General features: G+C 52.0%; 1 protein-coding gene across 2 annotated transcripts in view; it reads right to left on the bottom strand.

Annotated features, from left to right (window-relative positions):
* Positions 1-589: 589 nt before the first annotated feature.
* The window catches only part of PRR14 (proline rich 14), a 40,884-nt gene continuing 22,358 nt past the window's right edge, over positions 590-19,115 (bottom strand). For both annotated transcript variants that reach the window (XM_083152194.1, XM_083152193.1), the window contains 2 exons: positions 4,926-4,997; positions 590-2,032 (listed from right to left, as the gene is read on the bottom strand). In XM_083152194.1, coding sequence (XP_083008320.1) covers positions 1,768-2,032; positions 4,926-4,997 — 337 coding nt within the window. In that variant the 3' untranslated portion in view covers positions 590-1,767. The remainder of the gene's footprint in view (positions 2,033-4,925; positions 4,998-19,115) is intronic.

Below are 19,115 nucleotides of genomic sequence, written 5' to 3'. Positions count from 1 at the left end.
GTTACTGGCTACCTATCTGGCTGTGTAATCACCAAGTGGTGCTGCTGAATGGCTGCCTGGTGCGGTACAGCTCAGTAATATATGTTCCCCATGTCCGTGTCCCCCATCAGGATACATCTAGTGTATATCTGTACATGTCCTATATCTGTACTGTTACTGGCTACCTATCTGGCTGTGTAATCACCAAGTGGTGCTGCTGAATGACTGCCTGGGTGCTGTACAGAGCAGTAATATATGTTCCCCATGTCCGTGTCCCCCATCAGGATACATCTAGTGTATATCTGTACATGTCCTATATCTGTACTGTTACTGGCTACCTATCTGGCTGTGTAATCACCAAGTGGTGCTGCTGAATGGCTGCCTGGGTGCTGTACAGATCAGTAATATATGTTCCCCATGTGTCCGTGTCCCCCATCAGGATACATCTAGTGCATATCTGTACATTTTCTATACCCCTCACTGGCTGTGTCACTCCCCATTATTCCTCAATTAGCATCATACAGGTATGTGTGACCAGCATCTGAGAAATGTGGTGGGATATCTGGTGGACGTCTAGGATTTGCAGTACGACACCAGATGGAGAATCAGGGAAAGTTAGCAAATTATTTATTTGTGAACAAGGATAAGTTAAACGCAGTCTTCTCCCTCGGATAAGCTTTCGGGGGAAGATTAAGGCAAAGGAGCATTTACAGACATACAGTATATACACAGACAGACGTCCGGGCACGATGTAACATAAGGACACTTGTGCGCAGAGCCACGCTTTCCTAATACTCCAACAGTAGGATACGGAGCACTGATTGTAATTTATCCAACACTGCAGCTGTCACCCTAAAAGGGGTATTACCAAACCCCTTTAACTAAATAGATACCCAAAATAAAAAAGATGGAGTAGCGCTGTGTTAGATAATACTACTATTTATTTAAAAACAATTTATTCCATAATAATAATCAAATCATGTTGACCAACAATTATGACAGACAAACAGGACTTAAGGTGTCCCGATGCGGGCGTTTTCAGCTTAACTAGCACGCATTGCATGCGTTGTGCATGCAATGCAATGTGATAATAAGTATGTGCAGCACATACTTTTTGTACTGTGCGATGAATTGCAGCGGGAGCGCGCACTTCAAAGCACAGATCGCACCGCCCGCATCAGAACGTGTATGGGCACCATTACAAACATATAGAAAATAGAGACATGCGGAAGTGACCGCTATAGACCTGAGAGAAAGGCTTGACCCGGTCTGGAGGGCACATGCGCGAAAGCAGAAACGCGAAAAAGTGACCGCTATAAAGAAGCGGAAGCGCTGCTGTGTCATCAAACCTCCCGAGGAACCCGCTGAGAGGGTAACCAGGTGGAGAAATGCATTGAGGATTTGGGGAGAGTAAGCCGCAATTGAGACAGAACCAATGGTACATACCTCAGATTAGACCAATTCTCAGAGGTCGGAGTGGATCGTTGTGAGCTGCAGGCTGGACCCCTATTCCCATAAGTATTAACCACAAAATGTGTGCACATAAATGTGGGGACTGTATTATACTAATTTACACTAAAAACTAGTTTACATCTAACAACTATTAACAAAAGTATTCTGAAAGGAGTGATAGATTTCGGAGAATATCCCTTTTGGTATATGTTTGTAAGTCCCGTTTGTCTGTCATAATTGTTGGCCAACATGATTTGATTATTATTATGGAATAAATTGTTTTTAAATAAACAGTAGTATTATCTAACACAGCGCTACTCCATCTTTTTTTCTTTCCTAATACTCGGCCATTTCCTCTTCTTGCAATGCCGCCTCTAACTGGCTCATTTTGTGTTGCAGTAAAAGTTCAAAGTCCACTTTTTCTCCGGCAGGGGTGGTTTTACATCGACGGGTGCGACCAGATCCTTTCCCCTTCCTCCGACGTTTGCGTGGACCAGCACCACCATCCTTAAATACCATAATCCGTCGTAATGGACGCTGACTCGTAAGGATAAGGGCACCACCCTTCATTACCGGTTCCTCAAATATAGTCTCAAATTTTCTGTATATGAAGAATAAATGGAATGGTCAACGGAAAACACGGGAGACATGTAAGGGGTGAACTTCTTTCCTCCCCATCTTTCTCTAGGGTCATTTACCAAATATAATAAATACATTTGATAGAACCTACTCTGGTTAGTCTGCTATAATGTAGTGGTCCCCCCCCCAAAAAAAAAGCATTCCAACATCTGCTCTAGAAAATGGAAGCAGACCCTCTGCGGCAGGATTACCCACTCCCCAAACCTGTTCCACAAACAATGGGTTGGCTTGTCTGGCTTTCACCGCCACATTCAGACTGTTCATTCTTCTCTGGCCCCTCCTCCCCTCTCACCAAACCTCCACAGCCAGGTGTATGAATGCTGCGGACCCCCCTCTCACCAAACCTCCACCGCCACAGCCAGGTGTATGAATGCTGCGGACCCCCCTCTCACCAAACCTTCACCGCCACAGCCAGGTGTATGAATGCTGCGCCGACCCCCCTCTCACCAAACCTCCACCGTCACAGCCAGGTGTATGAATGCTGCGGACCCCCCTCTCACCAAACCTCCACCGCCACAGCCCGGTGTATGAATGCTGCGGACCCCCCTCTCACCAAACCTCCACCGCCACAGCCAGGTGTATGAATGCTGCGGACCCCCCTCTCACCAAACCTTCACCGTCACAGCCAGGTGTATGAATGCTGCGTCGACCCCCACCTGCCCTCTCACCAAACCTCCACCGCCACAGCCAGGTGTATGAATGCTGCGGACCCCCCTCTCACCAAACCTCCACCGTCACAGCCAGGTGTATGAATGCTGCGGACCCCCCTCTCACCAAACCTCCACCGTCACAGCCAGGTGTATGAATGCTGCGTCGACCCCCACCTGCCCTCTCACCAAACCTCCACCGTCACAGCCAGGTGTATGAATGCTGCGGACCCCCCTCTCACCAAACCTCCACCGCCACAGCCAGGTGTATGAATGCTGCGGACCCCCCTCTCACCAAACCTCCACCGCCACAGCCAGGTGTATGAATGCTGCGGACCCCCCTCTCACCAAACCTCCACCGCCACAGCCAGGTGTATGAATGCTGCGGACCCCCCTCTCACCAAACCTTCACCGCCACAGCCAGGTGTATGAATGCTGCGGACCCCCCTCTCACCAAACCTCCACCGCCACAGCCAGGTGTATGAATGCTGCAGACCCCCCTCTCACCAAACCTCCACCGTCACAGCCAGGTGTATGAATGCTGCGCCGACCCCCACCTGCCCTCTCACCAAACCTCCACCGTCACAGCCAGGTGTATGAATGCTGCGCCGACCCCCACCTGCCCTCTCACCAAACCTCCACAGTCACAGCCAGGTGTATGAATGCTGCGCCGACCCCCACCTCCCCTCTCACCAAACGTCCACAGTCACAGCCAGGTGTATGAATGCTCCTCTGACCCCCCCCCACCTCCCCTCTCACCAAACCTTCACCGTCACAGCCAGGTGTATGAATGCTCCTCTGTCCCCCCACCTCCCCTCTCACCAAACCTCCACCGTCACAGCCAGGTGTATGAATGCTCCTCCGACCCCCCCACCTCCCCTCTCTCCAAACCTCCACCATCACAGCCAGGTGTATGAATGCTCCTCCGACCCCCCCACCTCCCCTCTAACCACAACTCCACCATCACAGCCAGGTGTATGAATGCTCCGACCCCCCACCTCCCCTCTCTCCAAACCTCCTCCATCACAGCCAGGTGTATGAATGCTCCTCTGACCCCCCACCTCCCCTCTCACCAAACCTCCACCGTCACAGCCAGGTGTATGAATGCTGCGCCGACCCCCCGCCTGCCCTCTCACCAAACCTCCACCGTCACAGCCAGGTGTATGAATGCTGCGCCGACCCCCACCTCCCCTCTCACCAAACGTCCACAGTCACAGCCAGGTGTATGAATGCTCCTCTGACCCCCCACCTCCCCTCTCTCCAAACCTCCACCATCACAGCCAGGTGTATGAATGCTCCTCTGACCCCCCCACCTCCCCTCTAACCACAACTCCACCATCACAGCCAGGTGTATGAATGCTCCGACCCCCCACCTCCCCTCTCTCCAAACCTCCACCATCACAGCCAGGTGTATGAATGCTCCTCCGACCCCCCACCTCCCCTCTCTCCAAACCTCCACCATCACAGCCAGGTGTATGAATGCTCCTCCGACCCCCCACCTCCCCTCTCACCAAACCTCCACCATCACAGCCAGGTGTATAAATGCTCATTCGGGCCCAACCTCCCCTCTCACCAAACGTCCACAGTCACAGCCAGGTGTATGAATGCTCCTCTGACCCCCCACCTCCCCTCTCTCCAAACCTCCACCGTCACAGCCAGGTGTATGAATGCTCCTCTGACCCCCCACCTCCCCTCTCACCAAACCTCCACCGTCACAGCCAGGTGTATGAATGCTCCTCCGACCCCCCCACCTCCCCTCTAACCACAACTCCACCATCACAGCCAGGTGTATGAATGCTCCGACCCCCCACCTCCCCTCTCTCCAAACCTCCACCATCACAGCCAGGTGTATGAATGCTCCTCCGACCCCCCACCTCCCTCTCATTAAACCTCCACAGTCACAGCCAGATGTATGAACGCTGCACGGACCCCCACCTCCCCTCTCACCAAACCACCACCATCACAGCCAGATGTATGAATGCTCCTTCAGGCCCCAACTCCCCTCTCACCAAACCACCACCATCACAGCCAGGTGTATGAATGCTCCTCTGACCCCCCACCTCCCCTCTCACCAAACATCCACAGTCACAGCCAGATGTATGAACGCTCCTTCAGGCCCCAACTCCTCGCCTCTGGCTGGCCTTATCCCCCATATGCTTGCACTCATGTAACAAGCCATTTACTACTGTACCATCCCAGGGTTCTGACCTTTTCTCTGTAGGAGTGTGGTAGTTCTTGTTTGTGTAGATCTCTTCCAGGCTAAAGTCTTCTTTCTGTAACCTTTAAGACAAAACAAGATCTTGTCTGGTAAATGTCACAACATGAATACAAAGAGGACGGACACAGAAGAGCGGCAGAATGGAGATCTTGACACCGATATCTGGTAAAGAATTCCCACCAGTTATTTTCAAGGAAGGAACCAGCAGAAGAAGTGCACCAAGATACAGTGATAACAACATGGATGAAAGCTTCAGTGTAAAATATCACACAAGAGTGATCTCGGGAACGATCAGACACAATACGTGTGTGGAAAAGATCCAGCTCGCTCACAATAGCTGATCCACAGCTAGCCCAGGTGCCACGGAATAACAGCATGCATACATAAAAGGGATGAAGGATCATATATAGATTATATCAAATCTATGTGTGATTACAATAGCCTCTCGTGCATTAAATCTGATCAGTCTAGATAGTCTGAATGAATGAGGGATAATGATAGTTAATGCTATAATCTCCATCACGGTGATCTGACTTATCATTGTCGGACTGAAGCAGCCTGCCCTTCTGTACATTCCTGGCTCAGGTGTTCATGACCACCCATAATATCAGGCGGTTTACGATGAGGCCCAGTGTCACTGCACCCCAACCAGAGAGGCTGGCTAATCTGGTTCCCGGAATAGAAAGGACAACCTTTGGGCAAGTAAGTGAAGCCACCAGACCGACGGCAGGTGTGCATGTGAATGAATATCTGCCTGTCTAGAAAAGGACTACTCTGGCCAGGACGTGTAAAGGCTTCGAGTGAATAAAGCAAAAGGCAACCTTTGTTCCCAGCAACGAAATGGAGTACAGAAAGGACACTTGCCTCCATATTAAAGACCCCATTAGCAGGAGAACCTCAATCCGTGTCATAAAATGGACTTTCAAACGTATTTCATGCACAAAGTGAGTCCTCATTTATCTGTTCCATAGGCAAGTTGTATTATGGAGCTGGTGCATGGATGTCACCATTTTGCCAGATGACCACATCTCCTCCAGTCAGAGTGCTTCCTTGAACCAGCTGACAAGCCTGCAGCTCCTAAGTAACACCTTCCAGGTCAGCAGCTCATTGCCAGAGCAATATCCGTTATTACAGACGTCTTAGTGCGCAGCTTGCCTGCAGTCTCCCTGGGATTCCTGGGTTATTTCCACGCAAGTATCAACACTGCAGGTATTTCCAAGCTACACTTTATTCTTGTATTTCCAGCTAAAAGCTCAGATTATCTACAGTGGTTACTGGTCTCTGAAGCTCAGTACAGCCTGTACGTCAGTGAGAATATGTCCTCCACCTGCTGGAACCTGCTCCTGAAGTCTACAGCGACTAACTCCTGGCTGTTCCCAGTTGATCTACACCAGGGGCCTTGTCTGGCATTCTCAGGTTCTGCAGCGTTCAGCTCATATCTGTAAATAGCCAGTTGCATTCCACCCTTGTGGGGTGTTCACTTTTCATTTCTCGGCAGATATCCTAAATCTCTGAGAAATTAACTTCTGAATGATTAAAACATTTTTTTCTTTGTGTGCGAGTTCCAGTCACCTACTGAATCCGGATTGTAGAAAACACTATTTCAGTTGTGTACAGCGAACACACATGGTTCCCCTGAGGTGTCTTTTCCTCAGCTGTAACCTGCCCAGTAGCAGCACCGAACCCAATCTGGTTCGCTCAGTTACCACCTTAGCCAGTCCCAGCCAGGCCTCCAGCTTCCACGTGACCCAGGGTCACCTGATGCAGTAACGTGCCTCGGTGCATACAGTCTTCTCTGCACTAACCTCATACAGCTTCATGTGGTCCCAGTCCCTCTGCCTACAAACATATCTAGGCCCCAGTGGATTCAGACAGAAAGACTCTACCAACCACCTGGTTAAACCAGGATTCAGAGATCTTTTCTGTTACTAGCACCAGGCACACACACACACACACACACACACACACACACACACACACACACACACACACACACACACAGCCCTCGCCCGCTACCTCAGGTGAGATCTTTTCTGTTACTAGCACCAGGAACACACACACACACACACACACACACACAGCCCTCGCCCGCTACCTCAGGTGAGATCTTTTCTGTTACTAGCACCAGACACAGACACAGACACACACACACACACACACACAGCCCTCGCCCGCTACCTCAGGTGAGATCTTTTCTGTTACTAGCACCAGACACACACACACAGCCCTCGCCCGCTACCTCAGGTGAGATCTTTTCTGTTACTAGCACCAGGCACACACACACAGCCCTCGCCCGCTACCTCAGGTGAGATCTTTTCCGATACTAGCACCAGGCACACACACACACACACACACACACAGCCCTCGCCCGCTACCTCAGGTGAGATCTTTTCTGTTACTAGCACCAGACACAGACACACACACACACACACACACACACACACACACACACACACACACAGCCCTCGCCCGCTACCTCAGGTGAGATCTTTTCTGTTACTAGCACCAGGCACACAGACACACACACAGCCCTCGCCCGCTACCTCAGGTGAGATCTTTTCTGTTACTAGCACCAGGAACACACACACACACAGCCCTCGCCCGCTACCTCAGGTGAGATCTTTTCTGTTACTAGCACCAGACACAGACACACACACACACACACACAGCCCTCGCCCGCTACCTCAGGTGAGATCTTTTCCTATACTAGCACCAGGCACACACACACACACACACACACAGCCCTCGCCCGCTACCTCAGGTGAGATCTTTTCTGTTACTAGCACCAGGCACACACACACACACACACACACACACACAGCCCTCGCCCGCTACCTCAGGTGAGATCTTTTCTGTTACTAGCACCAGGCACACACACACACACACACACACACACACACACACACAGCCCTCGCCCGCTACCTCAGGTGAGATCTTTTCCGATACTAGCACCAGGCACACACACACACACACACACACACACAGCCCTCGCCCGCTACCTCAGGTGAGATCTTTTCCGATACTAGCACCAGGCACACACACACACAGCCCTCGCCCGCTACCTCAGGTGAGATCTTTTCCGATACTAGCACCAGGCACACACACACACACACACACACACACACAGCCCTCGCCCGCTACCTCAGGTGAGATCTTTTCTGTTACTAGCACCAGGCGCACACACACACACAGCCCTCGCCCGCTACCTCAGGTGAGATCTTTTCTGTTACTAGCACCAGGCACACACACACACACACACACACACACACACAGCCCTCGCCCGCTACCTCAGGTGAGATCTTTTCTGTTACTAGCACCAGGCACACACACACACACACACACAGCCCTCGCCCGCTACCTCAGGTGAGATCTTTTCCGATACTAGCACCAGGCGCACACGCACACACACACACACACACACAGCCCTCGCCCGCTACCTCAGGTGAGATCTTTTCCGATACTAGCACCAGGCGCGCGCACACACGCACACACACACACACACCCCTCGCCCGCTACCTCAGGTGAGATCTTTTCCGATACTAGCACCAGGCACACACACACACACACACACACACACAGCCCTCGCCCGTTACCTCAGGTGAGATCTTTTCCGATACTAGCACCAGGCGCGCGCACACACGCACACACACACACACACCCCTCGCCCGCTACCTCAGGTGAGATCTTTTCCGATACTAGCACCAGGCACACACACACACACACACACACACACACAGCCCTCGCCCGCTACCTCAGGTGAGATCTTTTCCGATACTAGCACCAGGCACACACACACACACACACACACACAGCCCTCGCCCGCTACCTCAGGTGAGATCTTTTCCGATACTAGCACCAGGCACACACACACACACACACACAGCCCTCGCCCGCTACCTCAGGTGAGATCTTTTCCGATACTAGCACCAGGCACACACACACACACACACAGCCCTCGCCCGCTACCTCAGGTGAGATCTTTTCCGATAATAGCACCAGGCACACACACACACACACACACACACAGCCCTCGCCCGTTACCTCAGGTGAGATATTTTCCGATACTAGCACCAGGCACACACACACACACACAGCCCTCGCCCGCTACCTCAGGTGAGATCTTTTCCGATACTAGCACCAGGCACACACACACACACACACACACACACACAGCCCTCGCCCGCTACCTCAGGTGAGATCTTTTCCGTTACTAGCACCAGGCACACACACACACACACACACAGCCCTCGCCCGCTACCTCAGGTGAGATCTTTTCTGTTACTAGCACCAGGAACACACACACACACACACACACAGCCCTCGCCCGCTACCTCAGGTGAGATCTTTTCTGTTACTAGCACCAGGAACACACACACACACACAGCCCTCGCCCGCTACCTCAGGTGAGATCTTTTCTGTTACTAGCACCAGGCACACACACACACACACAGCCCTCGCCCGCTACCTCAGGTGAGATCTTTTCTGTTACTAGCACCAGGCACACACACACACACACACAGCCCTCGCCCGCTACCTCAGGTGAGATCTTTTCCGATACTAGCACCAGGCACACACACACACACACACACACACACACACACACACACACACAGCCCTCGCCCGCTACCTCAGGTGAGATCTTTTCTGTTACTAGCACCAGACACAGACACACACACACACACACAGCCCTCGCCCGCTACCTCAGGTGAGATCTTTTCTGTTACTAGCACCAGGCACACACACACACACACACACCCCTCGCCCGCTACCTCAGGTGAGATCTTTTCTGTTACTAGCACCAGACACAGACACACACACACACACACACACACACACAGCCCTCGCCCGCTACCTCAGGTGAGATCTTTTCTGTTACTAGCACCAGGAACACACACACACACACACACACACAGCCCTCGCCCGCTACCTCAGGTGAGATCTTTTCTGTTACTAGCACCAGGCACACACACACACACACAGCCCTCGCCCGCTACCTCAGGTGAGATCTTTTCCGATACTAGCACCAGGCACACACACACACACACACACACACACACACACACACACAGCCCTCGCCCGCTACCTCAGGTGAGATCTTTTCTGTTACTAGCACCAGACACAGACACACACACACACACACACACACACACACACACACAGCCCTCGTCCGCTACCTCAGGTGAGATCTTTTCTGTTACTAGCACCAGACACAGACACACACACACACACACACACACACAGCCCTCGCCCGCTACCTCAGGTGAGATCTTTTCTGTTACTAGCACCAGGCACACACACACACACAGCCCTCGCCCGCTACCTCAGGTGAGATCTTTTCCGATACTAGCACCAGGCACACACACACACACACACACAGCCCTCGCCCGCTACCTCAGGTGAGATCTTTTCTGTTACTAGCACCAGACACACACACACACACACACACACACAGCCCTCGCCCGCTACCTCAGGTGAGATCTTTTCTGTTACTAGCACCAGGCACACACACACACACACACACACACACAGCCCTCGCCCGCTACCTCAGGTGAGATCTTTTCTGTTACTAGCACCAGGCACACACACACACACACAGCCCTCGCCCGCTACCTCAGGTGAGATCTTTTCTGTTACTAGCACCAGGCACACACACACACACACAGCCCTCGCCCGCTACCTCAGGTGAGATCTTTTCCGATACTAGCACCAGGCACACACACACACACACACACACAGCCCTCGCCCGCTACCTCAGGTGAGATCTTTTCTGTTACTAGCACCAGGCACACACACACACACACACACACACACACACAGCCCTCGCACGCTACCTCAGGTGAGATCTTTTCTGTTACTAGCACCAGGCACACACACACACAGCCCTCGCCCGCTACCTCAGGTGAGATCTTTTCCGATACTAGCACCAGGCGCACACACACACACACACACAGCCCTCGCCCGCTACCTCAGGTGAGATCTTTTCCGATACTAGCACCAGGCGCGCGCACACACACACACACACACACACACCCCTCGCCCGCTACCTCAGGTGAGATCTTTTCCGATACTAGCACCAGGCACACACACACACACACACACAGCCCTCGCCCGTTACCTCAGGTGAGATCTTTTCCGATACTAGCACCAGGCACACACACACACACACACACACAGCCCTCGCCCGCTACCTCAGGTGAGATCTTTTCCGATACTAGCACCAGGCACACACACACACACAGCCCTCGCCCGCTACCTCAGGTGAGATCTTTTCCGATACTAGCACCAGGCACACACACACACACAGCCCTCGCCCGCTACCTCAGGTGAGATCTTTTCCGATACTAGCACCAGGCACACACACACAGCCCTCGCCCGCTACCTCAGGTGAGATCTTTTCCGATACTAGCACCAGGCACACACACACACACAAAGCCCTCGCCCGCTACCTCAGGTGAGATCTTTTCCGTTACTAGCACCAGGCACACACACACACACACACACACACACACACACACACACAGCCCTCGCCCGCTACCTCAGGTGAGATCTTTTCCGTTACTAGCACCAGGCGCGCACACACACACACACACACACAAAGAAAACGCTGCGCTGGTTTTGAGGAAGGATTACATGAATTAATTACCATGGGATAATTGCATTAAAACAATAATATATTTATTTAAAATAATAATAAAACTATAAATAAAATAATATATATATATATTTTTTGTAAAAACATGAATAAAGCTTTGATTATAACCATGAATAGTTGGCGTGGTACTTTTTATAGTCTCTCACGTGGATAGATTATTGTATGGTGCAGTCCCGTTCCTAGATTGACCACTTGACCTATCATTCCCCTCAAATTGCACAGTCTTAAGGTGCCCACACACTAGTAAGATTTATCTTCAGATCTGGCTGATCGGAGCAAACACATGGTAATATCTGAGTGACACTTTGTCAGGTTTCCAGTATTTCCAAGCAAATGGTCAACTGTCATTTGCTCTCATCCATAACCATGCGTCTGCTCCAACCAGCCAGATCTGACGATAAATCTGCGTGTGTATGGCCACCTTAACACGCAGATCTCAATGGTGGTTGGCTCAAATAGAGCAATGAGGGGCAGATTTATTAAGCTTGGAGAAGAGATAAACTGGAGATAAAGCGGAGATAAGGTAAAAGGAGATAAAGCACCAGCCAATCAACTCCCAACTGTCTTTTTCAAACACAGCTGATTGGCTGGCGCATTATCTCCTTTTACCTTTTCTCCGCTTTATCTCCAGTTTATCTCTTCTCCAAGCTTAATAAATCTGCCCCTCATTGCTCTATTTGAGCCAACCACCATTGAGATCTGCGTGTTAAGGTGGCCATACACACGCAGATTTATCGTCAGATCTGGCTGGTTGGAGCAGACGCATGGTTATGGATGAGAGCAAATGACAGTTGACCATTTGCTTGGAAATACTGGAAACCTGACAAAGTGTCACTCAGATATTACCATGTGTTTGCTCCGATCAGCCAGATCGGAGCAAACACAGCCCTCGCCCGCTACCTCAGGTGAGATCTTTTCCGTTACTAGCACCAGGCACACACACACACACACACACACACAGCCCTCGCCCGCTACCTCAGGTGAGATCTTTTCTGTTACTAGCACCAGGAACACACACACACACACACACACAGCCCTCGCCCGCTACCTCAGGTGAGATCTTTTCTGTTACTAGCACCAGGAACACACACACACACACACAGCCCTCGCCCGCTACCTCAGGTGAGATCTTTTCTGTTACTAGCACCAGGCACACACACACACACACAGCCCTCGCCCGCTACCTCAGGTGAGATCTTTTCTGTTACTAGCACCAGGCACACACACACACACACACAGCCCTCGCCCGCTACCTCAGGTGAGATCTTTTCCGATACTAGCACCAGGCACACACACACACACACACACACACACACACAGCCCTCGCCCGCTACCTCAGGTGAGATCTTTTCTGTTACTAGCACCAGACACAGACACACACACACACACACAGCCCTCGCCCGCTACCTCAGGTGAGATCTTTTCTGTTACTAGCACCAGGCACACACACACACACACACACACACACACCCCTCGCCCGCTACCTCAGGTGAGATCTTTTCTGTTACTAGCACCAGACACAGACACACACACACACACACAGCCCTCGCCCGCTACCTCAGGTGAGATCTTTTCTGTTACTAGCACCAGGAACACACACACACACACACACAGCCCTCGCCCGCTACCTCAGGTGAGATCTTTTCTGTTACTAGCACCAGGCACACACACACACACACAGCCCTCGCCCGCTACCTCAGGTGAGATCTTTTCCGATACTAGCACCAGGCACACACACACACACACACACACACAGCCCTCGCCCGCTACCTCAGGTGAGATCTTTTCTGTTACTAGCACCAGGCGCACACACACACACAGCCCTCGCCCGCTACCTCAGGTGAGATCTTTTCCGATACTAGCACCAGGCACACACACACACACACACACACACAGCCCTCGCCCGCTACCTCAGGTGAGATCTTTTCTGTTACTAGCACCAGGCACACACACACACACACACACACACACACACAGCCCTCGCCCGCTACCTCAGGTGAGATCTTTTCTGTTACTAGCACCAGGCACACACACACACACACACACAGCCCTCGCCCGCTACCTCAGGTGAGATCTTTTCCGATACTAGCACCAGGCGCACACGCACACACACACACACACACACAGCCCTCGCCCGCTACCTCAGGTGAGATCTTTTCCGATACTAGCACCAGGCGCGCGCACACACGCACACACACACACACACCCCTCGCCCGCTACCTCAGGTGAGATCTTTTCCGATACTAGCACCAGGCACACACACACACACACACACACACACAGCCCTCGCCCGTTACCTCAGGTGAGATCTTTTCCGATACTAGCACCAGGCGCGCGCACACACGCACACACACACACACACCCCTCGCCCGCTACCTCAGGTGAGATCTTTTCCGATACTAGCACCAGGCACACACACACACACACACACACACACACAGCCCTCGCCCGCTACCTCAGGTGAGATCTTTTCCGATACTAGCACCAGGCACACACACACACACACACACACACAGCCCTCGCCCGCTACCTCAGGTGAGATCTTTTCCGATACTAGCACCAGGCACACACACACACACACACACAGCCCTCGCCCGCTACCTCAGGTGAGATCTTTTCCGATACTAGCACCAGGCACACACACACACACACACAGCCCTCGCCCGCTACCTCAGGTGAGATCTTTTCCGATAATAGCACCAGGCACACACACACACACACACACACACAGCCCTCGCCCGTTACCTCAGGTGAGATATTTTCCGATACTAGCACCAGGCACACACACACACACACAGCCCTCGCCCGCTACCTCAGGTGAGATCTTTTCCGATACTAGCACCAGGCACACACACACACACACACACACACACACAGCCCTCGCCCGCTACCTCAGGTGAGATCTTTTCCGTTACTAGCACCAGGCACACACACACACACACACACAGCCCTCGCCCGCTACCTCAGGTGAGATCTTTTCTGTTACTAGCACCAGGAACACACACACACACACACACACAGCCCTCGCCCGCTACCTCAGGTGAGATCTTTTCTGTTACTAGCACCAGGAACACACACACACACACAGCCCTCGCCCGCTACCTCAGGTGAGATCTTTTCTGTTACTAGCACCAGGCACACACACACACACACAGCCCTCGCCCGCTACCTCAGGTGAGATCTTTTCTGTTACTAGCACCAGGCACACACACACACACACACAGCCCTCGCCCGCTACCTCAGGTGAGATCTTTTCCGATACTAGCACCAGGCACACACACACACACACACACACACACACACACACACACACACAGCCCTCGCCCGCTACCTCAGGTGAGATCTTTTCTGTTACTAGCACCAGACACAGACACACACACACACACACAGCCCTCGCCCGCTACCTCAGGTGAGATCTTTTCTGTTACTAGCACCAGGCACACACACACACACACACACCCCTCGCCCGCTACCTCAGGTGAGATCTTTTCTGTTACTAGCACCAGACACAGACACACACACACACACACACACACACACAGCCCTCGCCCGCTACCTCAGGTGAGATCTTTTCTGTTACTAGCACCAGGAACACACACACACACACACACACACAGCCCTCGCCCGCTACCTCAGGTGAGATCTTTTCTGTTACTAGCACCAGGCACACACACACACACACAGCCCTCGCCCGCTACCTCAGGTGAGATCTTTTCCGATACTAGCACCAGGCACACACACACACACACACACACACACACACACACACACAGCCCTCGCCCGCTACCTCAGGTGAGATCTTTTCTGTTACTAGCACCAGACACAGACACACACACACACACACACACACACACACACACACAGCCCTCGTCCGCTACCTCAGGTGAGATCTTTTCTGTTACTAGCACCAGACACAGACACACACACACACACACACACACACAGCCCTCGCCCGCTACCTCAGGTGAGATCTTTTCTGTTACTAGCACCAGGCACACACACACACACAGCCCTCGCCCGCTACCTCAGGTGAGATCTTTTCCGATACTAGCACCAGGCACACACACACACACACACACAGCCCTCGCCCGCTACCTCAGGTGAGATCTTTTCTGTTACTAGCACCAGACACACACACACACACACACACACACAGCCCTCGCCCGCTACCTCAGGTGAGATCTTTTCTGTTACTAGCACCAGGCACACACACACACACACACACACACACAGCCCTCGCCCGCTACCTCAGGTGAGATCTTTTCTGTTACTAGCACCAGGCACACACACACACACACAGCCCTCGCCCGCTACCTCAGGTGAGATCTTTTCTGTTACTAGCACCAGGCACACACACACACACACAGCCCTCGCCCGCTACCTCAGGTGAGATCTTTTCCGATACTAGCACCAGGCACACACACACACACACACACACAGCCCTCGCCCGCTACCTCAGGTGAGATCTTTTCTGTTACTAGCACCAGGCACACACACACACACACACACACACACACACAGCCCTCGCACGCTACCTCAGGTGAGATCTTTTCTGTTACTAGCACCAGGCACACACACACACAGCCCTCGCCCGCTACCTCAGGTGAGATCTTTTCCGATACTAGCACCAGGCGCACACACACACACACACACAGCCCTCGCCCGCTACCTCAGGTGAGATCTTTTCCGATACTAGCACCAGGCGCGCGCACACACACACACACACACACACACCCCTCGCCCGCTACCTCAGGTGAGATCTTTTCCGATACTAGCACCAGGCACACACACACACACACACACAGCCCTCGCCCGTTACCTCAGGTGAGATCTTTTCCGATACTAGCACCAGGCACACACACACACACACACACACAGCCCTCGCCCGCTACCTCAGGTGAGATCTTTTCCGATACTAGCACCAGGCACACACACACACACAGCCCTCGCCCGCTACCTCAGGTGAGATCTTTTCCGATACTAGCACCAGGCACACACACACACACAGCCCTCGCCCGCTACCTCAGGTGAGATCTTTTCCGATACTAGCACCAGGCACACACACACAGCCCTCGCCCGCTACCTCAGGTGAGATCTTTTCCGATACTAGCACCAGGCACACACACACACACAAAGCCCTCGCCCGCTACCTCAGGTGAGATCTTTTCCGTTACTAGCACCAGGCACACACACACACACACACACACACACACACACACACACAGCCCTCGCCCGCTACCTCAGGTGAGATCTTTTCCGTTACTAGCACCAGGCGCGCACACACACACACACACACACAAAGAAAACGCTGCGCTGGTTTTGAGGAAGGATTACATGAATTAATTACCATGGGATAATTGCATTAAAACAATAATATATTTATTTAAAATAATAATAAAACTATAAATAAAATAATATATATATATATTTTTTGTAAAAACATGAATAAAGCTTTGATTATAACCATGAATAGTTGGCGTGGTACTTTTTATAGTCTCTCACGTGGATAGATTATTGTATGGTGCAGTCCCGTTCCTAGATTGACCACTTGACCTATCATTCCCCTCAAATTGCACAGTCTTAAGGTGCCCACACACTAGTAAGATTTATCTTCAGATCTGGCTGATCGGAGCAAACACATGGTAATATCTGAGTGACACTTTGTCAGGTTTCCAGTATTTCCAAGCAAATGGTCAACTGTCATTTGCTCTCATCCATAACCATGCGTCTGCTCCAACCAGCCAGATCTGACGATAAATCTGCGTGTGTATGGCCACCTTAACACGCAGATCTCAATGGTGGTTGGCTCAAATAGAGCAATGAGGGGCAGATTTATTAAGCTTGGAGAAGAGATAAACTGGAGATAAAGCGGAGATAAGGTAAAAGGAGATAAAGCACCAGCCAATCAACTCCCAACTGTCTTTTTCAAACACAGCTGATTGGCTGGCGCATTATCTCCTTTTACCTTTTCTCCGCTTTATCTCCAGTTTATCTCTTCTCCAAGCTTAATAAATCTGCCCCTCATTGCTCTATTTGAGCCAACCACCATTGAGATCTGCGTGTTAAGGTGGCCATACACACGCAGATTTATCGTCAGATCTGGCTGGTTGGAGCAGACGCATGGTTATGGATGAGAGCAAATGACAGTTGACCATTTGCTTGGAAATACTGGAAACCTGACAAAGTGTCACTCAGATATTACCATGTGTTTGCTCCGATCAGCCAGATCGGAGCAAACACAGCCCTCGCCCGCTACCTCAGGTGAGATCTTTTCCGTTACTAGCACCAGGCACACACACACACACACACACACACAGCCCTCGCCCGCTACCTCAGGTGAGATCTTTTCTGTTACTAGCACCAGGAACACACACACACACACACACACAGCCCTCGCCCGCTACCTCAGGTGAGATCTTTTCTGTTACTAGCACCAGGAACACACACACACACACACAGCCCTCGCCCGCTACCTCAGGTGAGATCTTTTCTGTTACTAGCACCAGGCACACACACACACACACAGCCCTCGCCCGCTACCTCAGGTGAGATCTTTTCTGTTACTAGCACCAGGCACACACACACACACACACAGCCCTCGCCCGCTACCTCAGGTGAGATCTTTTCCGATACTAGCACCAGGCACACACACACACACACACACACACACACACAGCCCTCGCCCGCTACCTCAGGTGAGATCTTTTCTGTTACTAGCACCAGACACAGACACACACACACACACACAGCCCTCGCCCGCTACCTCAGGTGAGATCTTTTCTGTTACTAGCACCAGGCACACACACACACACACACACACACACACCCCTCGCCCGCTACCTCAGGTGAGATCTTTTCTGTTACTAGCACCAGACACAGACACACACACACACACACAGCCCTCGCCCGCTACCTCAGGTGAGATCTTTTCTGTTACTAGCACCAGGAACACACACACACACACACACAGCCCTCGCCCGCTACCTCAGGTGAGATCTTTTCTGTTACTAGCACCAGGCACACACACACACACACAGCCCTCGCCCGCTACCTCAGGTGAGATCTTTTCCGATACTAGCACCAGGCACACACACACACACACACACACACACACACACAGCCCTCGCCCGCTACCTCAGGTGAGATCTTTTCTGTTACTAGCACCAGACACAGACACACACACACACACACACACACACACACACACACAGCCCTCGTCCGCTACCTCAGGTGAGATCTTTTCTGTTACTAGCACCAGACACAGACACACACACACACACACACACACACAGCCCTCGCCCGCTACCTCAGGTGAGATCTTTTCTGTTACTAGCACCAGGCACACACACACACACAGCCCTCGCCCGCTACCTCAGGTGAGATCTTTTCCGATACTAGCACCAGGCACACACACACACACACACACACAGCCCTCGCCCGCTACCTCAGGTGAGATCTTTTCTGTTACTAGCACCAGACACACACACACACACACACACACAGCCCTCGCCCGCTACCTCAGGTGAGA

The sequence above is a fragment of the Crinia signifera genome, chromosome 7, assembly GCF_055691185.1.
Source record: "Crinia signifera chromosome 7, ASM5569118v1, whole genome shotgun sequence".
Lineage (NCBI taxonomy): Eukaryota > Metazoa > Chordata > Amphibia > Anura > Myobatrachidae > Crinia > Crinia signifera.
The sequence above is the reverse complement of the archived record's forward strand: the minus strand, read 5'-3'. Positions and strand labels throughout refer to the sequence as shown.